This window comes from Helianthus annuus, chromosome 3 (assembly GCF_002127325.2).
Source record: "Helianthus annuus cultivar XRQ/B chromosome 3, HanXRQr2.0-SUNRISE, whole genome shotgun sequence".
Taxonomy (NCBI): Eukaryota; Viridiplantae; Streptophyta; class Magnoliopsida; order Asterales; family Asteraceae; genus Helianthus; species Helianthus annuus.
The window spans coordinates 3,642,528-3,668,739 of record NC_035435.2 but is presented as its reverse complement, the minus strand read 5'-3'; the positions used below and the strand labels follow the sequence as shown (position 1 = coordinate 3,668,739).

Genomic DNA, 26,212 nt, shown 5'->3' with positions numbered 1-26,212 from the left:
AAAAGTTATGCGGATCCTAAGCGCAAGGATTTTCACTTCGATGTGGGTGAAAAAGTGTTGCTTAAGGTATCACCTTGGAAAGGTGTAATGCGATTTGGAAAGAAAGGCAAGCTAAGCCCGAGATATATAGGACCTTTCGAGATAATCGAACGTGTCGGGGCAGTCGCTTACAAGTTAAACTTGCCTGAAGAACTTAGTGCCATTTATAATGTGTTTCACATCTGTAATTTGAAGAAGTGTTTCGCTGACGATTCACTGGTTATACCGCATACAGATATACACATAGACGAAAGTCTAAAATTTGTGGAAAAACCTTTGTCGATTGAGGATCGACAGGTAAAGAAGCTTCGAAGGAAGCACGTGCCTATTGTTAAGGTCAAGTGGGATGCCCGTAGAGGTCCCGAATACACGTGGGAAGTGGAATCCATGATGAAAGAAAAATATCCCCATTTGTTTGATTAAATCTCGGGGTCGAGATTTCTTTTAAGGGGGTGAGGATGTAACACCTCGAAAAATTTCGTCCAATAATGTCTTGACACGTGTCATAAGGTTCCGTTATGTGAAAACATACTTTAGAGGGACTAAAAGTGACAAACAGTGAAAACTATGGAACGTAAGGGTCCAAAGTGTCAACAATGGATAAATAGACTCTATGATAACCCCACATAATGTTTATAACCTTTAACGGATGGTTCATGGATCATACGACGCGGAAATTGCACAAAAGTGAAGTATTTCAAACTATAGGGGTCAAAAGTGTCAACATGTTTAATTTATACCTCTGAGTGAACTTTTGGCAGACCCGAAGCTTTGTAAAGCTAAAATATACTCACTAGAATATGTGGTAAAAATTTCATGAAGTTTCGTCAACGTATGAGAAAGTTATGGCCAAAACCGTACTTGAAGGACTAAAAGCGTCAACGTCGAATTTCAGGGCTTTTCGGTTGAGCGCAAAATGTTCCGAGGACATTTCCATGTTGGTAAAAGTCCTAAGGTTCTTAAAAACCAAGTTTGGGGGTTTACGGGTCGAGAAAAGTAGCCGAAACATCGCGTACAAGTTCAGGGGCCAAAGCTGTCAAAGTTTGAAACTTGTTTTGGCTGAACAGGGGTCAGGCGACCCGCCTGGCATGACCCAAGCGGGCCGCGTGGGGCTGCCAGCGACAGAAAAATCGAATTTAGGTGATTTGGGTCCGAATTTGAGTGTCAAACAGCTGTATCTCGCCTCCAAAAGCTCCAATGGGATGCCATGCATGGCTACTACAACAGTACCCTCGAAAATTCAGCTTTAAATCAGATCTTTACCTCATTTCTTGAGCATTTTCATAGTAACCAAAAGCTCTCAATTGCAAGAACCTTCAAGGCAGACCTTCTGGAGTTAATCCGATCATCAAAGCTGATTCTAGTGTTCACTAAACACCTATAGGACTCTTGTAAGCTCTCAATTCAATCTTTAATCCGTTCTTGTTGTGATTATTGCTAAAAGTCAAACTATTTGTTCATAAGCTTTGACTTTCTGATTAAACGGATTTCAATCAGTCATTTCTCGAATTGAAACCTGATACATGTTGGTAATATTATGGGAAACAAACCCTCAAAAGGGTACTCCCTGATTCCCACTACATGCATGCTAAATGTCGAGTCAAACCTATTTCTAAAAAGTCAACAGAAGCGGTTTTTGTGAAAAATGACATGAATAATGATACAGATGACATGCAATCTGTTTGATCTTCATAGAAAGCTTTATTATGAATATAAGAATGTATTTTACCACGATCAACTCGACAATCTTTAGTGTAAACCCGGATTGGAACCGAAAGTCTTAATAAACGACTTTTTCGTAAACTATCGGTTCGGATCCGTACATGCATGTGTGAGATCTGTATTTTAGAGCATTTTGACCATTGGCATTTTAGTTAAACTTTCTGGAACTTTCATGTCATAAGTCTATGCTTAGCCGATTCGAATGCATGTTTCCTATTTATGCATAAAGTTGACTATCTTGCCCTTTTTGATATAAAACGTGATTTTTGGAGAAGTGAAAGAGTAGAAATCTTTATTTCTAATATATAAACTTGCACCGAAAATTTCGGATCAGTTGGTGGTCCAGATTGTGAGTTATGGCCATTAGCGTAAAACTATATTATAAATTTACATAAACGGTCCTTTTCGCGTAGAACCCGTTTCTGGCCACATTTTGATACGAAACTTTTTACCAACTGATGTAATATAATATTCTGGGAATTTTGATGATTTTTAATTAATTTTTGGCTGAACGGATCCTAGATCGCCTAGTCATTTCGGCTTATGTCGGTTTTGACCGTTTTAGTCATAAAATGAGTTTTTCACATCCTTTTGACCCGAAACCTTTTTCTACTGATTTTATATGATGAATAAATTATTTTAAGTATTCTGGAAATATAAAAATCTCAGATTTAATTTGAAAACCCGAAAACGCCCTTAAATCGCATATTTAGCGTTTTAAGCGCATATTGAGCGTTATACTTGTTTTAAACATATAAGACCTATACCTACTGATGTGTTTAGCATATTTTCATATAAAAACAGTAAGTATAAGTATATGAACTCAGACTTCCAGTTTTGGCACTTTTAGCCCTTGTGAAATTACTAAAATACCCCTACGGTGCATAGTTTTATTTTAAATGATAAATTTGATATATGGGTCATACCCTACTGTTATAATATGTTATATCAAGTATATTTACTGTATGAACCAGACCCGAAACTCAGAGTTCTAATTTTACTCTTTTATTATCTTTTAAATGACCAAAATGCCCTTCTAAGGCATAAATTGGGTTTAAAATTATTCCGGGCAATATAGAACATAACTTACTGATATAATATCATATTTTAAGCATATAATCTCAGGGAACTTGCATTTGAATCATTTGTCTACCCGTATCGCCCTTTTTACGTTCGGTTCGGTTTACGTAACTAGTTTGCGTAAATTGACCGAAACGGGCCAAACGATATCATTTTTATATCAAAATCCAGAATGTATTTAGTATACCCATAATATACAAGTATTCAAACTTGTCGGGTCTAAATCACATTCTATCCGGTCTTTCGCTTAATCGTGCGTAAACCGTATCATCCTTAAACTAACCGGTCAAAGCTTAAGCTTAAATAAAAGACCCGTTAGGAATCTAATAGGTTAATTATAAACCTTTGTTCCAGATTAGGAGGCCCGGTAAAAGCTACCAACACTTATCATTTGTGACTTATACTTGCTCAGGTAAATACATTTTGACTTATTTTCCCTATACGGGCTTGGGGTACGGTATTTAAAATACCGCTTGATCGGGCGCACAAGTCCTGCTCCTTATGGGTGTACAGTCTTGAATAGCTTGTGCGACTCCGTTTAAACAGTCTTGTCTTACTTAAAGGCTTTGGGGGGTTATTGACCGTGTCCCGGATATCCTTGGCATTATCTCACGAGATGGCCACGACCAGAGCACGGGGTGTAGGCGTACACTCGTCGTGTATAACTCTTTAATGTGGTGTGTCATTTAATTCTTAGCCCGGACAGCAGATCCCGGGCCACCAAAGATACGAGTGCATGTAAATCGTTCACAAGTTTATATTATATAATTATCCCAAGTTAATAAAAATATTTATGCCTTGTGCATTTAAATCAATTTTCAATCATTTTCAAAATGAGTCAGTCGATTTGTATTTACCAGTGTAAACTGACGTATTTTTCCCAAAAGGTTAAGTGCAGGTACTAAACGAAAATAGGCTGGCTGTTTCCTAAAAGCGTCTATTATAGTCTCGCAAGCTCGGACGACAAATATCTGTTGAACAATATTTTATCTTATTTTTATTTGATCCGCCTGTGGATCCGTTTCAACTACTGTGATATTTACTATTGCAATTTATTTAAAAGTTGAAATGTATCTATTCTGCTTCCGCTGTGCATTATTATATTGTGTTGATTGTCTATGACGATGCCAACTACGTCACTGTACCCGACACCGGGCCCACCGGTGACACGTGGAAATCGGGGTGTGACACGTTTCGAAGCCGAACCGTTTCGAGCTGAACCGTTTCGAACCGAACCGTTTTGACCCGTACCGTTTCGAAGCCAAACCGTTTCAAGCCGTGCCGTTTCGAACCGAACCGTTTCGAGCTGAACCGTTTCGAACCGAACCGTGCCGTATCGAACCGAACCGTTTCGAGCTGAACCGTATCGAACCGTACCGTTTCAACCCGAACCGTTTCGAAGCCGTACCGTTTCGAAGCCGAACTGTTTCGGTTCGATACGGCACGGTTCGATACGGCACGGTTCGCGTCGAAACGGTACATCTTGAAACGGTTCGGTTCGATACGGCACGGTTCGGTTCGAAACGGTTCAGCTCGAAACGGTTCGGTTCGAAACGGTACGGCTTGAAACGGTTCGGCTTCGAAACGGTACGGGTCGAAACGGTTCGGTTCGAAACGGTTCAGCTCGAAGCGGTTCGGCTTCGAAACGGTACGGGTCGAAACGGTACGGGTCGAAACGGTTCGGCTCGAAACGGTACGGGTCGAAACGGTTCGCGTCGAAACGGTTCAGCTCGAAACGGTTCCGGTCGAAACGGTACGGACGGTTCAGCTCAAAACGGTTCGGGTCGAAACGGTACGGGTCGAAACGGTTCGCGTCGAAACGGTTAAGCTCGAAACGGTTTGGGTTCGAAACAGTTCGCGCCGAAACGGATTTTTTGGATTTTTTAGAATTTTTTAGAATTTTTATGATTTTTTAGAATTTTTATTATTTTTTAGAATTTTTTGGAATTTGTTTGGTTTTTTTGGAATTTTTTTGATTTTTTGGAATTTACTATTTTTTTTGTTTTAATGTTTTAGAGTTTACACTTAAGTTCCTGTGTTTCTAAAACTGACGCAAACCGTCCCTGAATTAGTTAGTTAACTTAAAGTTAACAAAATAAATGGATGGAGTTAAGTTAGTGGACTGAAATGGTTACGAAAATGAAACTAATGGACTGAAATCGCAATTTTTAAACTAATGGACTGAAACCGTTATTTTTGACAAACCTCAGGGACGAAAACAGTAATTAACTCTTATACTTATCTAACTAATTTAAATATTATTTTGTAGCTATAAGTGTATCTAATTAGCTAATTGCTATATGCCTAATCCAAATATTTCAACAATATTTTTAGAACTGATAAATTAAGACTACTGTTATTTAAATAAAACTTGGGTTCACGTCGTGAGAAAGTCGGTGATACAGTTTGTATTCTAATCGATGGTTGAAATGCTTTCATATTTATAAACTTGACAAACATCACAAGTTTTGATCATACATAAAACAAAATTTTGTTCGGATATCAAAACAATGTCTTAAAATATCGTTTTATAATTGTTAAATCTTCGTTATTAACTATTTGATATTTTATTTACTTAACCCGTGTAATACACGAGGTCATAACCTACTTTAAAATAAAATAAAATAAAATAAAATAAAAATGTTTCTACTTGCTTTTTCCAACTAACCCTAAAATAAAATAAAAAATCCAGAGACCGAAGCTTGCATCCGTTGGTTCATCTAAAACCCCAACGAAACCTGCAACTTTGAAGTTTCCTCTGTTTCAATTTGCTATCATTCATCCAACTTTCAAGAGGTAATTAAGTAGTGAATAAAACCCTTTTTAAGATATCATTTTTCTCAAATCATTCAACACAATTGTATGAATTACATGAATCTAACCACCACAATATGTTTTTTTTTTTTTTTAATTTCACTTAAATGCAGTTGCTTAGTGTGTAATTAATGACTGCTTCAGTGATTCATGTTGGGTGGATGTTTCCACCATTATCCACCTTTGTCCCTAACAGACTGTGCTGCACTCATTGCACTACCTTTGTTAAACCTAATTTCCTTCCATTTGGTCAACAAAAGTCAGCCAATTTGACCACCAGTTGTTTGAGTCACAAGGCTTTGACCACTGCAGCCAGTGACCACAACTATGGCAATAAGCAGGTGATCAGTCTTACACCGCGGATGTACGACTACTTGCTCGCTAATGTTAGAGAACCACCGGTAAGAGACGGAAACTCATTTATGAATTTCGGTTTTTGGTTTATTGAATATGAGTGAAAGAAGGAACAATTTGCAGATTCTAAGAGAACTTAGAGAGGAGACTGCGACCATGCGTGGTAGTCAAATGCAGGTGGTATTTTGGTTCTGTTTACGGTTTGTTTCTGTGGTGTTTGGTCTTACGTCATATTTATATTGTCTGTTACTAGGTATCCCCTGATCAAGCACAACTACTTGCGATGCTTGTCCAGATTCTCGGGGCAAAGAGATGCATAGAAGTTGGAGTCTACACCGTACGTGTGTATGTATATACATGTTATTTTCTTTGTGACCATGAGAATGCCTATTACCAATATCAGTTGTTATTCTTATGTTGTAGGGATACTCATCATTGGCTGTTGCTCTAGACTCATTACAAAAAGATGTGGTTGTCCTCTTGGGACACAAAGATAACTGGAGCATAAGCAGTTGATTATGTGACTTACTTGGTCACTCTATTTAGGTCAGTGAACTTGTCTGGTAATTTGTTCTTCAATATTGGTAAATGAATTATACTTTAAACTTCTAGTTCATAGTTTATAGTCTGAGGATAAAGATGAAATGATAATTCATTTCACTTTTCACTTTCCAACTGCTTGTTATCTCCCCCTAATGTTGGGAACATTCATTCACTAAAGTGAAAACCAAATGAGCCATAAACGAATTTCTTACTAATGGCTTTAAGTATTTAATCAGAGACGATTATTTATACCCAACATATTCTCAAACTTTTTAAAACTCCCATCTTTGTGCGGTGTGGTGGATGAGTTTCAATATATGTCGCACAACCAAAATCGTTGATGAGACATATTTGGTTCCTAACCAAAAACCAACTGTATGGGGAGAACTATAACTTATTGGCTTGATATGAATTGATAGTACTATATATAAAATTACATGTACCTAAATAAACTTTTGCTCATCTCATGATCATTGGATTTGTTATCAATAGTAGATGTTTAGTGATCATCTCAACAGTAATACATATTCCAATGATCGTTAATAACTTGGGAATCAAATTCATTATTACTAAATAAATATACTAATCTGGATTAATATGCTTGCTATCACATTAGCTAAGTCATACTCACACAAACTTCAGGTTGTGGATTTGATAACCATTTAGACGATGCATCGATTTAAAACACTAAATGGTATCATGTTGGGATATGCATATCCTTTAATCACTTCCAGAATATTTAGGGATTCTTACCCTACTTTGGTTGGTAAATAATGAATTTCTCTTGAGAGCAAATATTGCATGCTAATTACCAACTTGAAGAATCTTCTAGTTCCTTCCAGTTCTTCAATATGTTTCACATCATCAATGACTCGGGATGGTCTGACCAGTCATGCCATTGAATTAAACAATCATGATCCATAAACTTCGTTTTAGTTAGAATCGTGTTTGTTCAATACACGATAGAAAGTATGAGAGAATAATGTAATATTATTTCAACATTCATGGTATAACATGTGTCCCATGTTTTATGTGCATATAATCACTCCCTAAGTGTGCCACTTTTTGTGGTCGATTTCAATATTAAAATGGTTGTCAACATGAGGATTATTACAATTTCCTCAGTACCATGATCATGATCTTTATAACGATCATTGTATAGTCATTGCACTATTAACATGGTTGATCTTATTACATGATCATCATAACAATTTCCTCAATTACCATCATCACGAACTTTACACCAATTATTATATCATCATATTCTATTCAAGGAATATATTATACCCATACAATATTCATGGTGGTATCACTACAATTCTCATGATCGATCTCATCATCATAATATTATCTCCATGATCGTTATCTTTACATCACTCAATATAAAGTCATATTCACTTCAAAGAATGTAGTCGAACCGAAACAAGCTTTATAACTTTTATTCATTATTCGGTCATACAAATGTAGAATCATTTCAAACTTTTTGTACTTTCTAATGAACTGCTGCTTCAGGAGCATATCTCAGGTGTGACAAATAGAAATCTTTTATCCATTTTTCCTTATAAATACTCTTCTTCTTGTATAATACTAGTGGGAATGCCCGCGCGTTGCGGCGGGTGTTCCAACTGATATCAGTTCCAATTATGATATCTATTACAAATGTTGACGTAAAGCATTAAGTTTTTAGCTTACAAAACCTAACCCGTCACTCTTATCTTACAAAACGTCGTCTTCTTAAACGAAAAGGTTTGGATCAACTATAGATCATAAAATTAAATGAAACTTTCACGACACATCTTGGCTTTTTTCAATGATAAACTCATTGCTAAATAACACCGCTTAGTTGACCCATATCCACAACTTGATCACTTAAATCAGCCACCTTAGTCAATTAACAGGTCCTCAACTCATTTGCACCTGTAGTCACTAAACATCTCACATTAAGCATGATACACATTTGATAAAACCAATAATATATAGTATTCAAATCGTAACACCTTGAACTGCCATCTCATCCATAAGTGCACGCCACTCGGATTGCGGTGAGATTGGGGGGTTCCCGTGCTCAAGCGTAGCCGCACAAAACCTCTGAAGCGTTCTAAAACACAAATGTTCTTCACCAAATGATTGTTCTATAACCTCACCTTGAACCGTGACTCTAAGAGACCCGTGAATGGTATCAGGTGGTTGAGACAGTATAGCCAAACGGGTAGGCCCACCACCTCGCCCAACGGTCCCACCGCGTCCATGAAACATGGTGAGCTTAACCCCGAACTTCTTAGCAACGTTAATTAGCTCTTCTTGAGTCTTGTAGAGCTGCCATGCGGCAGATAGGCGTCTGGCATCTTTTCCGGAATCGGAGTACCCCATCATAACTTCTTGTTTACCATCGATCCGGTTTCGGTACCACTCGATCGAGAAAAGACAGGCCACGGCAGCAGGAGCTGCATCAAGATCCGCTGGTTTTTCGAAAAGCGGGACCACTCGCAACGGTTGTTTTACGTGGCATTCCCGCTGAAGCAACTCAACCGCAAGCACGTGAGAAGGTGACGTAGCCATGGAGATGATGTAAGCACCGAAGCAATCGGCTGGAAGTTTTGCCAGCACATGGAATGTTTTGGGTGTGCGGGGCGAGTGATTTAACGCATAACCAGAAATTATCGCGTTATATAAAGGAATAGTGAATGTTTTGGGTGTGAGGGGCGAGTGATTTAGTAAGTTATTCCCTTGTTGATTGTGAGTAGAGATCGGAAAACAGGTGGGTCGGTTATTTGATGAATGAAAACGCGTAATTATACGCCTAGATAAATTTCGGCCCGTTTAGTCTCATTCATCGACTGCTACTTTCTATTTTACTCCTTTGATCAGTTATCATTTATCAATAAAATAGCACCCAAATTGACACTTTTCTACAGCATTACTTTGCTTGTTGCTATCAATTCAATTATGTAATCTTAGCTGTCATTTGTATTGAACTCCTTTATTTGTATTATTATATAAATTTAGGTGGCGTTTGGGTTAGCTTGTCTTATCAGCTTAATAGCTTATTGCATTATGATAAAACTATTAAGCTCTTTCAAGTTTGGATGGGGCTTTTGTAAATAGCTTATTTGAGATTTAAAAGTGAAACATCAAAAAAAAAAAAAAAAAAAAAAACAAAAGGGTCTGCAATGTGCAAACTGCAAATTTTAAGTGTGAGAGTGGATATGATGGGTTCTAAAAGAGCCACAAGGGTTAGCAGGTACAGTAGTTAGTTTGCAACAAAGGTACGATTACAATAGTTAAAAAAACATTCAGGCATCATTCTGTGTCTATTAATTCGTTTTAACACAAGATCAGCTCGCAACCAAGTAAAATGAAGCCTAATTCAGATATTAATATGGAGATAATAATTGCAGAAAAGTCACACTTAGTGTGTTGTTCTATGCATTTGCGTAAAGGCGGTCAGATTCTTGACGGATATGGAGTCGCACAAGCAAGAGACTGAAAGTGGAGACTTGCCGTAAGAAATCGAGAAGACTGCCGTCAGCAATCATGCGATCACCACAAGCACATAACGATCTGTAGCACAACTCAAGCGGTTCCAAGAACTGTAACGGTTTGAAACTTATTGAGAAATATGATTACATTTTTATCGAATAATCCTGAAAGATGAAAAGGCGAGAGATACATGTTCGACATTCGTATAAACCAATTCCTCTGGTATGTCGGACACATCATGGGCTAATAGATGGCGCGCTTTCCGCCGTTTCCATCAAACCCTCCATATAATAATGCATTTTAGATATCCCCAATTTGTCTCTCTGATATCATCATATTCGCACGTCTAGGTCTAATTTATTTGATCAGGTTCGAAATTAGTTAGATTTTGCTCGATTAATTCAATTCCTCATATGCATCTGCTGTTTAATTATCCAACTGATCATCTTTATGTTCTCTATTTGCATATTTAAAGCTACGAGTCGCTAAATGCCATGTGTCTGCTTTTGTTTATCAAGACTCATCAGAACCAGTAAAGATGCTCAAATATGTCACTTTGTTATGTGTATACGGTTAATGCATTTTACAATTCATTCATCTATGACTTTTGTGTTGTTTTTAGGTAGCGGGTCAAGAATTCGGTGAGTTTTCTCAAAGAAACTGACACTGAATCATCTGGCACCAAATCGAATGCATGTACGGGCATACTTTCCAACATCGAGTCAATGTTTGAGGATTTCACCTTAAACAGGACTAACAAGATTGTGAACTCACATTTATTTGATCAATTAGAAGCTCGAAAACCGGTTTTTGACAAGAAACACGAGCCTAAATTAAGGCGTAAATTTGTGTTTGAAGGACTCTCCGAAGAATCAAGAAAACGGATACAGTATCAAAAAATTGTGTTAATCAGATTTTGAAAGCTTCAATGACCATAAAGGCAGAAGTACTTGCAGAAATGGAGATCCCTGATTGATAATCTCACTAAGGTAATGTTTTAAAATGTTATCATTGCTCTCAGACAGGTCATTTTTGGTATGGGTCAAAACGGATCAGGCTGGGTTATTGACCCAAATTTTTTTTATATCCATATCCTGATAACTTTGTGACAAAAGATTAGATATTGAGTATAATACAAAACAATATTGATGTAGCAATCTATACCTTTAGGTTGATCTGTGCATTGGCAAAAAAAACCTAAAAGATTTTCACAAGTTTAACCCGTTTTCGTTTTAGCTAACTTTTTTTTAAACTTTGACCCATTTGAGATACATCAATAACCTAAGTCAAACTTTTTGCAAGTAAAAAGATTCAAAAATTTTCATAGTAAAATGCTATATTTTTTAAACTTGACAGAATAGAAGAGAGTCTTGGAGATTCAATCTACAAAAGTATTACAGTTGACACGTTCGATCTAGGACAGTTTTTATCAACCATGTTGTCAACAGAGATAACTGTTCTTCTTCTCAAGAACAAAATAGAAGCTTCCATAGTTATATTAAAAAGAAAAAGGCATCATGGTTTAAACCAGTGGGATAAGCACAAGAAATACTTGGTTTAAACCAATGGGACTTGAGAAAAGGAATATGTGAAATAAGATGATCTGGATGACTTTATGTGCATCTTAATTTAAAAAAAAAAAAAAGATTTCATAAGCAACATCTACTGTACTGGTATTATAAGGTATTATATCTTAAATGGTTCTTATTTATGTATAAATCGTTTATATGGTATATTTCCAAACTGACGGCCTATTACATGATTTTCGTTTGCCTTTAATTATGCTAACTCATGTTAGTTTTGGCTTTCTTAAAAGTCGACATAATTTACTACATGGACTTTATGATGTTTTGGTTTCAGACCACAACAGAACTCAAACTAAGCTATAAAAAGAGAATACTTAACTGTTATGTTTTTAGTCGGCTGTGTTTTAGATTTTATGTTTGGAATCAATATAGTTGGATTTTAACTTTTGACTGTGCTGCAGGCCTTTTCATTGAAAGTACATGATCCTAATTTCATATACTTTTGTAAGGTTGAAGGTTATGGTTTTTTTTTTGGTAAATAATTATTTTAAGATATAGAAGTATAGCAGCATGCCAGATATTGTGATGACTCATATTCTGGATCGATTGCCGGTACAAGATGCAGTGAAGACCGGTATCTTGTCGAAAAACTGGAGGTTTAAGTGGACTATGCTTAGACGACTCGTGTTTGATAAGGATTTCTATTTGTATTTAATATTAAAAACAAATAATGAAAGTAAGTTTGGGAGGATTATAAGTAGGCTTCTACTTCATCTTAGAGGTACTATAACAAAGTTTGTCCTCTACATAGACGAGCGATGTTACTCCGCGTTGGATGAAGATATCGCAAGTTGGTTTTTGTTCTTGTCTAGAAAAGGAGTTAAGGATCTCACTGTTACGAAGACGAATGGGGAACCACTTAATTTGCCTTCCCATCTATTCTCTTGTTTAGAGTTGAAACATTTGAAGCTTTTTTACTGTCGTCTTGATCCTCCAGTTGATTTTCGTGGTTTTCCGAACCTACTGAGCTTAGAGTCGGGTCTGCTGCATTTTGAAAGTAGTAAATTTGAGGAGTTTATTACTCAGTGACCCTTACTTGAGATTTTGAACACGCGTTATCAGCGTTTCTTTCTTGATATTTTGAACACGCGTTATCAGCGTCACTCTCACTTGAGGAGATGAGCATGGATATAATCTCGGTAGGCAAAGTGAAACTAGCGGAGGTTGCAAACGCTGCAAATATCAAAATATTATCGGTGTCATTGTGTGACACAATACCGAACACAAATTTCGGTAGTATCTTTCAACTTGTGGGTCTTCTTCCTAAACTTCACAAACTTAATTTGGATTTCGTAAGGTGCAAGGACAAGGAAAAATGATCGTAATAAAAGTTTATTATATTTTACAACTTATTTATTTATTGCAACATGGCTTTATGAATTCTCTAACTAATTTATTTACCTTTTCATATAGTTTCATGGTTGAATAAACTACTTCTCAATGCTAAAATTGGTCACACTCTTATTTTTTTATAATATAATTACTTTTTAATCTTCTCAATGCTAAAATTGGTCACATTCTTCTTCATTAGTTGTAATATAATTACTTTTTAATATTTCATTTCTAGAAAGTTGACACCAGTTTTGTTATGTTATCTGGCCATGAAGCTTTGAAAAATTTGTACATTGCAACGACGGGCGTTTATGTATTCAAAAGCGACTTTTTACTAGAGCTTCATGCGACAACTTTGGGTCTGAAATTATTCTTTATGCTGTTGCATAACACAATGTCAAAGTTACCCACAATATTGGGATCTTTGTTTCAATACTAGGTGTATCAAATTGCGGTTTTGCAATCTTGGCATTTGTAATGACATTTTACCCTCGTCACATGAACATGAACATAAGTACCCGTGGCAATGCGCGGGCTTTACCACTAGTTACTCTATAGTGGCATCTTACCCTTCTTATTTTTAAACTCCTTTATATTATAACTTAACCCTCCTTTTGTTATAAATAGATTAAGAAAAATGGATTCATATCTGCAGATTGAATGGGTTTTTGTTTTAACAGAGGAATAGATTTGTGAAGTTTTTGAAAACACGTGGTGAAATTTAGAGTTATGCTTATGATAAAGGAATCAAATGACAATCTCACTTCCTATTGTAACAAATAGGAGTGCTTGGAAAAAAAAAAAATTAAAGTGGTACTAAAGTGGGTATTGTATCAAAGTACCAGTATTGATACATGTACCATACCAATATAATCGGTATACGTATTTGGTACTCAGTTTTGTTCAAATTCGTTACGGTATTTCTGGTACCCGTATGGGTATGGGCATTCTACCGATCCAAGAACTCCCTTGATCACGCACTTGAAGCAAGTTATCATTTCAAACGTGTGGTGAGAGATTCCAACTCCCCGTCTGAATTCACCATCATCTTCTTTATTTTCTTTTCATGCGGTGTGACTTACTCAAACAATATGGTTGACTTTTCAAAGATTATGTTTGTAGTTTCGTGCTTAGTCGGTGGTTGAAGAAGCTTGTTTACAATGGTGCTCATTCAGTTTGTTTTGGTATTTGTTAAAGATTGAGAATGTCGACATACAACGTGGATAAATAAGATGAAGAAAACATAGAAGAGTATGTTGGTAAATAAAATGAAGTAAACGTAGAAGATATATAGAGTTAGGATCCTGTACAAACAGTGCTAACTGTAAGAACCGTAAGAACAGATCTAAGCCATTGATAGTTTAAATCAAGGGTTGGTATTGATTACAAATAAAATCCATATAATTAATAATTAATACTATAAAGTTAGGGGTATTTTAGTCATTTAGTAATTTCCCATTAAATACTAATTCCACCAAGTTTTTTAAACTAAAATAATTTTTATATACTTCATTATTTTTGAAAAAAAATTATACTATAAAATCAAGTATTTTTTTATCTTTAATATGAGTACCATATTGCTATATTTTTTTATATTTATAAAAGTGACTTTTAAAAAAGTTACAAAAATGTGTTTTATAATTGTGTTAGTTATGTAGTTGTAATGTGCTAATATGAAAAATGTATTGTGTTGATAACATAAATTGAATTGGATTAAACGATAGACATAATCGGCACTTTGGTTATGAAAATAGCAAATCTTGTTGTGCTATGTCAAAACCATTCAGAAATATTCAGATATATTCAACACTGAAAAAAAAAATTATTATCTCTGATCTAATCAGCACACTGGTTATGAAACCAGCACATTCCTGTTTTCGAAAAAAAACGGAAACAAACAGCATACAAAAACAGGCTCAAAATGAATATATTTACCAATCTTCTCAACATATTGAAATACGTATATCACGAAGAAAAAAACGCCAGTGTATATAAAAGTTCACATATCTTTTGTATAGTTAGCACTCTTCGCATAAAAAAAACCGTCGAATATATTTTATCAAAATTACTTAACTTCATTTGAAACGGGATGGTGAATCTGAATTTGAAACTACGTTGAATCAAAACAGTTTTTATGGGATAAAATTTATCTTGTGTAACTTCGATCGGATTTAATCTTTCCATTGACGTTCCTTGATTTGAATCCATGATAGGTAGCAATCAAAATGAAACAATAAAAAAACTCCAGTAAGTCGCAGATTGACAGTTACAATCTTTTTTTATGGTTCCTACAGATTGTTATCATGTAAAGTATTCAAATTTCGATTTGAATAAAACCTCCATGGATTTAGGAATAATGCAATAATTAATTTTAATTAGTTAATAAATAAATAGGGTGAAAATGTCTAAATTACCCCTAAACTAATTTTTAATTAAAGAACACTTGTTATTTATTTATTGGTTCTTATGGTTCTTACAAACATAACTGTTTGTATTTGATCTCATATCAGCACTATAAACTATAATGAAGGAAAATACATAAGGGGGGTGAGAGTCGTCCCACTTTCCCAGTTCTTCATAGTTTTTTTCCCATAATGCATGGTTTCGTCTCACTTTTCTCAAGAATTCCCCAAAATAAAATTATATTAAGTTAAATTAAACTTTAAAACCTTAATATATCTAAAATAATTAATACAACTAAAACAAAACTACATAATTAAAATAAAAACCGCCATAATTAAAATAAAAAGTACATTCTAAAAATAAAAAAAAGCTACATATTTAAATTAATATTCTAATCATCAACATTTGTAGCCCATTAGACAAGTCTTCTTGCCTTTTGAGGTCTGAAAATAGAACGAAAGTGAAGAAGAATATTGTGTGAAAAGAAAAATATAGTGGCGTGGTTACAAATGAGAGTGTTGTGTATTTTTATTAATAAAACTGATTTTTTTTAGGCAATCACAGGTAGACCTAGTCTCCTTGCAGAGGTACCACATTCTATCATGAGATCACCCGGGTTTTTGTCCTACCGCGTGTTACGCAAGAAAGTGTTCAACTCTTGTGGTGGCACAACGTATGTCAAATGAGGAGTGCGGTAGCCTAATACAAGAAAGACACCATTCCAAAAAAGATTGCTGACGGTTCATTTGGTTTATTAAATTATATAAAAGTAGTAACGGGTCAATCAGAGCCATTATTAAAAACTACCGAATGTAAAACGGATCCAAATATGTGAGCACTATCAGCCAGGATCAAACATAAAACCGAAAGATGCATACACCATGGCATCACATGTTTAGAAATTACTTATCATGACATGACAATATGTTTAGAAAACCAACACATATATACAGAAATCGTATTCATAATATTCATAATACCTCATGCGTGTGATCCCCATTATTGCGCGTTACCACATACCTTTTATATAAAAACCAGCAACACCAAAACCGACTTCTTGCTGCTAAGCCCGCGGTTAATTATTATTAGTTAATTAACAGGCGGGTGCCTCGGTTAGCTTCACATTAATAGGTGTGTAACCAGAAACTTTTAAAGATGCAAAAAGGCAGGACAGTTTTGCCATCATTGGGCTGGCTTTTGCTACTTGTGGAGCAAGCGCTAGTTCTTTTCCGCCACGTGATGGGCTATTATACCCTTCTAAATCGGCCTTTGTAATTAAAACAGCATCCACTGATGGTGAGGGTGTGGCGGTTGAAGCTAACCGCCAATGTTTGTATTCGTGAATCACCTGTAAATAAGAAAACGGGTTTTAATCGACCAGTAAGTTTATTGTTTTTACAGTACAAAAGAAGACGTACATAATTAATTTAATCTTTTCATTTCAGTTTAAGAAAAAGGACAACATAAGGAGCTAACCTTCCATTGAGATGGAGCCAAGAGGACTCTAGGTCGTCTAGATCGCACGTATTCCAAAGCAGAAGCAGGAGTCATGTGCTTGTATTCCACCTGACACGACATTACAAACTCAATAATAGGAGGTCAAGTGGGTCCAGGAATAGGCCAAAAGCCCAAAAGCTCGGGTCAGGTTTAGTTGGGTTAACCTGACATACAATGTTTTTAAGGTTTTTCTTATATTTACTAGCTGTCAAGTAGTTATATTATTTCACGTAGGCCTATAAACGAACCGAACGTTCATGAACTGTTCATGAACTTGTTCGGCGGAAAGTTCGTTTATTTAATAAACGAACGAACATGAACACACCTTGTGTTCGTTCATTTATGTTCGTGAACATTCTTTTATGTTCGTTTAAATTTTAATAAAGACATAAATAGTTATATTTATATAAATATTAGGTTTCATAACTAGTTATATAAATATAACTAATTAGTATATCTATGAACCCTTATTTAGATGTGTTTTCGGATGAAATGTAATATATTAGACTTGTTTCTTCAATCATGTTAATTTATGTTTATTCAAATATGTTCAGTAATTTTTTTATGTTTGTTTATGTTCGTGAACTGTTCGTTTAGGCTTTAAACGAACGAACATAAACGAACACGAACATGACCGATTTCTTAATGAACGAACACGAACAAAAAAATGTGTTCGATTATATGTTCGTGTTCGTGTTCGGTTAAAGTTAAATGAACGAACACGAACATGCCTATGTTCATGTTCGTTCAGTTCGTTTACAGGCCTAATTTCAAGACTAATCTTATTGTTTTATATAAAATAATGCTTGAAATTGCTTTTAATCTGTTTAAGCAAAAGCAGATAATTAGCTTTTACTGAAAACAGCTTACACTTCCTTCCTTTACTCATTTGACCCCTTACACATGAAACACAAGCCAATATGGGTCGAAATTGTTACCCCTTAAATATATCGCTGCAGGCTGCAGTGAGCTTGCTAATATTACGGTAAAAGGTTTAACAATGTAAACAGAATAGGTGTTACCAAATAGCAAAGCACAATTGTTGTACTTCTTCCCCTACCAGCTTTGCAGTGAACATATGTGGTCTTGCAGCTGCTTGCATTCCCTATAACAAGATGAGCCACATATGTCGTTATAACCAAAATATATAAATAATAAGGGTGGAAAACTGGCAATTCAATCCATTGCCTTTGAGCAGGTCAATTCAAGTACGTTTTATCCATTGCTAGAGTGTACTTTCAATGCATAAAAACTGCTATATCATTTACTATTTTGGTCCCTGAGGTTTAGTCAGTTTAACCCTTTCGATCCAAAAAAGAATCTTTTGACATATCAGATCCTGAGGTTGTATTTTGTAATGGTTTTAGCCCCTAACACTAACTCTGTTACTTTTTCATGTTAAGTGTAACTGTGTAAGGATATTTTGGTACTTTTACACCTCAGGGGTTGTTTATGTGAAGTAATTAAGTATAAAGTTTTTTTTTTAATATTTAAGGGCTATTTATTTAAAGAAAAACTTTGAAATTTACATAACAACAATTGAGGTGTAAAAGGACCCAAATAATCTTACACTTAACAGAAAAAAGTATCAGAGTTAGTGTTAGGGGGCCAAAATCGTTACAACATGCAACCTCAGGGTCTGATATGTTTGAGTCAAAGGAGTTAAAGAGTTATGCTGACTAAACCTTAGGGGCCAAAATAATAATTTACTCATTCAAAAGGTATTAGGTATCAAAATAAGATAACTCTTGTAATCATATACGATGCACCAATTGTTTATAAACCATAATAAACATTAAGCAAAAAGTGTTCTGGGTCAGCTTGTCATTTTGCCCTTTGACATGTTACCCAACCAGCCTCATATTGCCACCTTTAAAGAAAATATTTATAACAGAAATATGCGTTACTTACTGTGAATGAAATTAACTGCTCGGTCAATGTCAATAAATGAAGGGGCAAATAGGTAATCTCTCGTTGGAATAACGAGATGGTCTATGTCATGAGCCTGGAAAAGAAACAAGGAGACGATGTTTTTAGCAAACTTAAAATGCAGCATGTATCTGAAAATCCTTGAAATAAATTCGTTCAAAACCATGCTCTATGATCATAAGTGCAAGTTTGATCCATTAGCCTTTTAGCTTGAAAATTTCATCAAACACAACCCAAATCGACCCATTCGTAACTAAATGGGTCAAAATGTGTTAATATTATTTAAGTTAGAATCTTAGTTTATATATAGTTAATTGTATAGGGTATTGAATTGTAATATCCTGCTCTATATATAGAGCCTTTAGTATGTAATCTTTATTAAATTCAATACAATTCACGTCTAATAAAATGCCACCTCAATTTTATCTTCTGAGAGACTTGTTCAATTGGACTGTGGCATCATTAATTTAATTAAGTATTAAAAAATGTTGTAGTCAATTTCAGCTTGACAAGTGAAGTAAGCAAACTATAAATATAAAATTCAACAGACTCATGCACATGGATATCGGCAATTTTCTATGTAGTTTATCACTCTGTTGTAGCGTAAAAAGGAAAAATATACAGCTCACATCATCCTAAGAAGACATAAATAGGTAGGTTTGGTTGTGCAGGAGCAGAACCAAAACTATACACCCAATTCAACTGAAGTGACGCCGTTTATTTTTATAACATAACAAGGCAAAAGGTTGAGTACGGTTTATGGTCCATTAGGAACCGAACCAGTACCATACAGTCTGGGTCGGTTGCCCTATTTGCAAATTGTTTGCTCCAGGTTAGTCCTGGTTTGGTTTTAGATCGTCGCACGGCACTCGTCGCGTGAAAGATTAGTGAAGTAATAAGACTAAAACAAACCACAGAGATCATGGTTAAGTTAAGAGACTACTCAATATTTGCAGTGAAATTACTCTCATAAGAACTTACTCGGTACAAGGAAGTGGGAACCAACGTTTCAAAAGGCTCGTTGAGAGTAATAACACCACCAACGCCAAGTTGTTTCAATCGAGGAACATCTTTTGGGAACGGAACAGCACCCAGCAGAAGAAACTATATATACGAAAAGCAAACAGGATTAGAACAACAAATTACATATCATCAAGTAATCTATCAATTTAATTAGCATGATAAGAAATAAGAAAATCATACCCCAAAGCACAAAATTGACTTATCATCTAGGGTCTTTGTGTGTTTCAACTGGTTATAGCGATTTGATTTCATTTAATCAGTTTCAAACTTCCAATTATGACATGTTGAAATTTACATGTTTGGATAATAAAACACAAAATTGCTATGAGAATACTCATTATTGATATAAACATAAAGTCACCAAACCGTTTACAAGCTTACAGAAAGAAACATCCAAACATTCCCTATAAGAAAGAATAACAAACAGAGCAAAAGAAATAATGAAATTAACTTCAAATTCACAGGCACTCTACTTATTCACCGGTCAACCACTCAACTCATTCACAAGTTATCCAAGCAACCTTGAATTGACCAATAATCTTACTCAGATTGAGTTAGAAATTAGAGTTATATAAAAATCCTACAAACAACGCAATTGATTTTCATTTAGTCAGTTTCAAACTTTCAATCTTACGTAAACTAATTATAGTATGTTAAAAAAATACATGTTTGGATAATCGTACACCGACTGCTATTATAATACTCATTCTTGCTATATACGTAAAGTTACCGAACTGTTTACAAACTTACAGAAAGAAACATCCAAACACTCCCTAAAACAACAACAAAGTGACGAACAAAGCAAAAGAAATAATGAATTTAACTTCAAATTCACAGGTATTGTTACCAAAATTTAGCTAAATCTAAAACTGCATTGCGTACCGACGGTACTGTTACAAATCCCGAACCGGTACGGTACCACATGGTACTGATACTGAAGTTTAACTTAATTTAAAACAAAATACAGTACCAGCAATAGCATAGTACATTACCAGTACTGGTATCGGTACAGGTATTCGGTAAAAAACTTCTCAATTCTCATCCCTGACTTAAACAATAATCAACCACTTAACTCACTGATGTCATCCATGAATTGACCAAAATTCATACTCAAAACTGAGTTAAAACTATATCAAATCATATGAATTTTATTTCAATCTCTACATCTCCTAAACAGAGTCAACAAAATAAAAACAATTAACATCTACATACAACCACAGAATGAACAGAATGATTAACACCTATACCTGATCAATTTCGTCCCACCACCGGAACTCCGCTTGCATCTTATTCCGACAAACATTATACAAAAGCGTAGGGTAAAACAGGATCCGAGCACCGGCACCTACCAACGCTCTCTTAGCATCCACCGTAACAACATACCTACTAACACTATAATCAACAATTCGTTGATCACTTTTCACATCCGTCAAATCATCCAAATCCTCGATCTTCATGTCACAGATCGCAACCAAAATTCGAACAAAACCAAAACCGTAACCCTAACAATCAACACGATCGCTTTAACTAAACACGGAGACGTAATTGCAAGGTTTAAGAGACGAAAATAGAGACGATACGCAACATGATCATTGATGAGTGGTTGAAAACCCTAGAAATAATGAATTGAGCTATTATGGCAAAATTGTACCGAATTGAGGATGAAATTGATCGGTTTGAAGTGGAAATTGTGAGGATTTAGTGGTGATTTTGGTGGATTTGAACAGATTTTGTGCAGAAATAAGTGAGATTCTGACTGGTTGATACTGATTTTGGGAAAAAGGAATCAAATGGTGTGAAAGTATCGGTTAGAAGGAATAAGAATATTGTGATAAATGTTTGCCCTTTGACTACGGTTTTATTACGAAATAACCGGATATGGTAATGGATAATTGGATATACATGACTTTGTTCGAGACGCGTTGGATCTCGGCAAAAAAAAAAAAAAAAAAAAAAAGGAATCCGTTAATTTTCTTACAGACCCGAGGTCCACCCTATGTCTGGCTGAGGTGTTAGTTTTTGGTTGGGAGGGCGGGAAACATGCTTGTGTCGATCTCACAGGTGTATCCCCTAGCCGGGTTCCGGGAAAATGAGTTTGTGCGGGGCAACCGGTACTGAAATCAGAGTCAAAAGAGGTGGAAAAGCACGCGAAAGCTTGTGGGGATAATCAGCATGCCTTTGTCCCCCTGACGTTTGATAAGTTTGGCTCCTTGGCGCCGGAGACGGTTCTTGGCTAGAGTTCAGCGTGTGGTCCACAGCAACTTTTCGACCCCTCAAGGGCGAGACTTTGTTTTTAGTAGATTAGGATTTTCTATTTAGAAGGGGATGGCGGCGCAGTTTATTGGCCAACTATCTGTTATTATTATGTAACTAGGTTTCAACCCCGTGTATTACACGGGCTGCATAAATTTAATTTTATATAATAAATAATAAAAAAATATATCTTTAAAAAAAACTCGTGTTGAATAAAATATAATGTCATAGGTTAACACATACAATCGTCAAAATTTACCTTTTAAAAATGAACTTTGATGTTCTATTTACTTATTATAACATTTTAGTTTGTTTTTTATTTATTATTAGGTAAAAAAACACATGTATTACATGAAGTTGAATCTTGTTTTTATGATACGTTCAAATTATGAGATACAATGATTTTAGTTAGTTTTATGCACCTTCATGCTTATTTGTTTATTTTATTCATAAAACGCTCGTCTCAAATTTGTATTCAGTAGAGTTTACAGCACAAAAAGGTGGAGATCGATCCTCACGTTTATAATTATATAAAAAACAAACTTTTATCTTTATTTAAATATTTGTTTAAAATTATTTACAGAAAAACAAATATTTATTCTTATCTAATTTTTGTTTTAAATTATTAATATTTAATATAAGAGATAAATAGGAAAATAAGGTGAGAAAGCACCAGAGTGTAACACATGTCCAAAAAAAATTTTCATTTATTAGTATAGAAAAATTATTTATATTTGCTCAGGGCCAACCCTGGGGGTGGGCGGGGAGGACCACCGGCCAGAGCCCGATATTTCGGAGGGCACGCTATTTGTTGAAAAAACCCGATATGTATACAATAAATTTCTTTTTTAATAGGGTATACCTATACAAACACCAACATACGCCCATTTACAAAATTATTCTTGTACTTTATATTAGTTATTAACCAATTGACATTAGGTTTAGACCTTTATTGAGCTCAATACCCAATTTCGTTAAGGCCTAAGAGCACGTTTTTTGGACCTCGAACAGGGTACACGAATTCTTAGGGCCGGCCCTGGCGGCGCTTTACACAACGTGATAAATTATAGGCTAAAATCAACCATACTCGTTTCCGAACTAAATTTACGTTGAAAAGTAAATTATTCCGAATAATGAAATTGAATTATATTTGACTCGACTTGTTTCCACACAAAATTTACGTCGAAATGTAGACAAATCAAAACGTCAATAAAATAAACACGTGGCGTGATAAAGTATAGACTACAATTGATACTAACTCATTTTTAAACTAAATTTAGTTCGAAACATAGTAAGTCAAATTTATACCATAGAATAAAAACGTATTATTTTTAATCGGATTTGAATTTGACAGAGAAAAACATGTTTACTGTTTTGTGATTAAGGTTAATTAAATGTTCGTTGTAGTGATTAGACTATTGAAAATGAGAAGAAAAAAAAGGGAAAAAAATAAAAATGGTTTTTCAAGAAAACAATTCATCCGGCCATTATCCAGCCAACGTGTACAAATTCAAAAGTAAACACACATAGGCAAATAACTGAAGGGACTAAATTAGGGATGGCAATGGGTCGGGTTTGGGACGGGTTTAGGTAATCCCAAACCCTAACCCGGTTAGATATGCTTGTCCCAAACCCGTCCCAAAACCCGTCGGGTTCTAGCGGGTAAATACCCATCGGGTATCGGGTATGCCCGCGGGTTTTGGGTAAACCCGTTAATTTAAAAAGATTAATCGTTGGGTATACTCATCTCAAAACCCATTGAGTATCTATCGGGTAACTATTAACCGGTTACATTTTGTATTGGTATTATAAAAATATATATCAAATAACTACAATGAATACGGAATAGAATACCTATATGTGTAAAAATTGGATGTATCATATATATACATATTTAATAATATAAAAGAAATTATATCGGGTATACAATCGGGTAAACGGGTACACTTTATCGGGTAATTGGGTCGGGTAAACGGGTATATAACTAAATCCCAAACCCGTCCCAAACCCGCGAAAAAAATAAAAACTATTCCCAAACCCGTCCCAAACCCGATTAACTGACCCCAAACCCGTCCCAAATGTGTCGGGTTTCGGGTTTACCCAGCGGGGTCGGGTTTGATTGCCATCCCTAGACTAAATATACTGAAAAGATTTTTATTCAAAGGGACTCATTCACAAAAATATATTTTTATTGTGATAATATCGAAAAATATATATTTTTTATTCTTACCTAAATTCACACGGATATAATTTAAGGCAAATTGGATTTAAATAATCCAACTTGCTCAATTTGGCCGATAATAATCCCAACTCAGTTATTGGCCGATAATAATCCGAACTGGTCCACTTTTGGCCGATAATAGTCCGCCGTTAAAAATAGCTTAACGGAGTTAAGATTTTTTCCGAATTACAAACTGATATTTTATGGATTTTGATCAGAACGAGGATACGATTCGATTTATGTAAAACTTACCTCGAAACAGTGCTTCAAACGACTTGATTTTTGTAAATTGGAAGTTTAAACACCCGAATTGAAGCACCGTTTTCGTCGTTTGGGGCAGTATTTCGAGGTAAATTTTATATCAATCAACTTGTATCCTCGTTCTGATCAAAATCCATAAAACATCAATTTGTAACTCGGAAAAAAGCTTAACTCCGTTAAGCTATTTTTAACGGCGGACTATTATCGGCCAAAAGTGGACCAGTTCGGATTATTATCTGCCAATAACTGAGTTGGGATTATTATCTGCCAAATTGAGCAAGTTGGGATTATTAAATCCAATTTGCCATAATTTAATGGTTATATAGAAAAAATAATTTTTTATTTCTTTTATTCTTATCTAAATTCACACCGATATAATTTTATAATTATATAGAAAAAATATTTTTTTTATTTTTATCTAAATTAGATTTAGTTAACTTATTGTTTAAAATTTTTAATTATTATTATTATTTTATATGAGACATAAATAGCAAAATAAGATGTGAAGACACCATAAAGTGACAAGTGTCCAAAAACGATTTTTGTTTATTAGTATAGTAAGAAGTAAGATAAGATAAGATTTGCCCTTGATAAGTGTATCAAATCATCAAAATATAACAGTTTGTATACAAAATATCTATATTTTCTGGATAAAATAAATATATATGACGTTGTGACGCGATGGATGTTACAAAAATGTTTAGTTACATAATTGGGATTTGGAATATTTTATTTCGTTGAGTACGATTTTATGAGAAGTTTTAAGAGACTCAAAAACTTAGCAAATCACTAATCCCACAACAAAAGAATAAAAGATGGTCTTGATTTTTATTTTATTTTAATATTACCAAATTGTTTTAGCTAACTGAAAAATCGGAATAAATCATTAATACGATGTAGGAGGTGTGAAGTGCACGTTATTCAAGAGTCGAGACTAATCTCATTTTTTATGTCGATGAACTTTGAAGGTTCCAAGAGACTAACACCTGGTGGCCGAGTGTTAAAATACTCAAAATTGACACGGATTAATAGCACAAATTTTTGTTTGGTATTAGTATGAAACAATTTACAAATAATCTGATTTAAGCCAATATAAAGTTTTAACAACTATACTAGTCTAAGAACCCGCGAGTTTCGCGGATGGCTTAACACAAACACATAATATTTACCGGCATTGAGATGAACTTTGTAATGAGTCATTTTTAAATTAAAACGTATAAAAATGATACTGAACTAAAAAATTATAGATAAATGAGTACATGAAAATCACAAATCACTAAATAGTTCTTTATAAACTACATTTGTCGTTTTATTAGTAGGTTTGCCGTCGTTGCCTAAAAGAATAAAATGATTATAAGAAATCAAATATAAAAAGAAAATAATCCATAAAGAATACAATGCTCTATACAAATTTAGTTCCTCCTCAGTTCTGTAATGTAAAATCTTAAATGACATTTATAAAAGATTAAAAAATAAGTTTGGCTCAGAATTAGGGCTGGCTCTAGTACTTGTTTATGGCCATCACACAATAGCCCGACTAAGAAATAATTGTCATAGCCATAAATGTTGCCACATTAGATTAAAAAACAATAGAGGTTACCACTAAGAAGAGAGAAAAAACCGTAAATGACAAAAGTCACCATCATCCAACCAACATAAACCGACGTCATTCAAC

General features: G+C 34.8%; 3 protein-coding genes across 5 annotated transcripts; 1 reads left to right on the top strand and 2 right to left on the bottom strand.

Annotated features, from left to right (window-relative positions):
- Positions 1 to 5,521: 5,521 nt before the first annotated feature.
- Positions 5,522 to 11,808, top strand: LOC110928484 (tricin synthase 1). 3 transcript variants are annotated; one of them, XR_004888156.1, is made up of 7 exons: positions 5,522 to 5,637; positions 5,769 to 6,056; positions 6,133 to 6,186; positions 6,263 to 6,346; positions 6,433 to 6,555; positions 10,655 to 11,021; positions 11,389 to 11,772. XR_004888156.1 is itself a non-coding variant. In XM_022171494.2 (6 exons), exons 2-5 carry the CDS (start codon positions 5,787 to 5,789, stop codon positions 6,523 to 6,525), a joined length of 501 nt encoding a protein of 166 aa, XP_022027186.1. In that variant the 5' UTR covers positions 5,522 to 5,637; positions 5,769 to 5,786; the 3' UTR covers positions 6,526 to 6,555; positions 10,655 to 11,808. The 3 variants fall into 3 exon arrangements, 2 of the variants coding, with proteins under 2 accessions (XP_022027186.1, XP_035843217.1); XM_022171494.2 differs by having other exon boundaries at positions 10,655 to 11,808; XM_035987324.1 differs by lacking the exons at positions 10,655 to 11,021; positions 11,389 to 11,772 and having other exon boundaries at positions 6,263 to 6,354; positions 6,433 to 6,557.
- LOC110928485 (phosphoenolpyruvate carboxylase 2-like) lies at positions 8,536 to 9,366 on the bottom strand (the record flags this gene model as incomplete). Its single annotated transcript, XM_022171496.2, has 1 exon — positions 8,536 to 9,366. A coding segment is annotated over one exon (831 nt), but the record flags the coding sequence as incomplete, so codon positions are not given.
- Positions 11,809 to 16,149: 4,341 nt separating the features above from the next.
- LOC110928486 (phosphatidylglycerophosphate phosphatase PTPMT1) lies at positions 16,150 to 21,608 on the bottom strand. The gene is made up of 6 exons (XM_022171497.2): positions 21,050 to 21,608; positions 19,761 to 19,883; positions 18,762 to 18,855; positions 17,873 to 17,955; positions 16,830 to 16,919; positions 16,150 to 16,701 (listed from the first exon to the last, which is right to left on the bottom strand). The coding sequence occupies exons 1-6, from the start codon at positions 21,257 to 21,259 to the stop codon at positions 16,447 to 16,449; spliced, it is 855 nt and encodes a 284-aa protein (XP_022027189.1). The 5' UTR covers positions 21,260 to 21,608; the 3' UTR covers positions 16,150 to 16,446.
- Between the last annotated feature and the right edge of the window lie 4,604 nt (positions 21,609 to 26,212).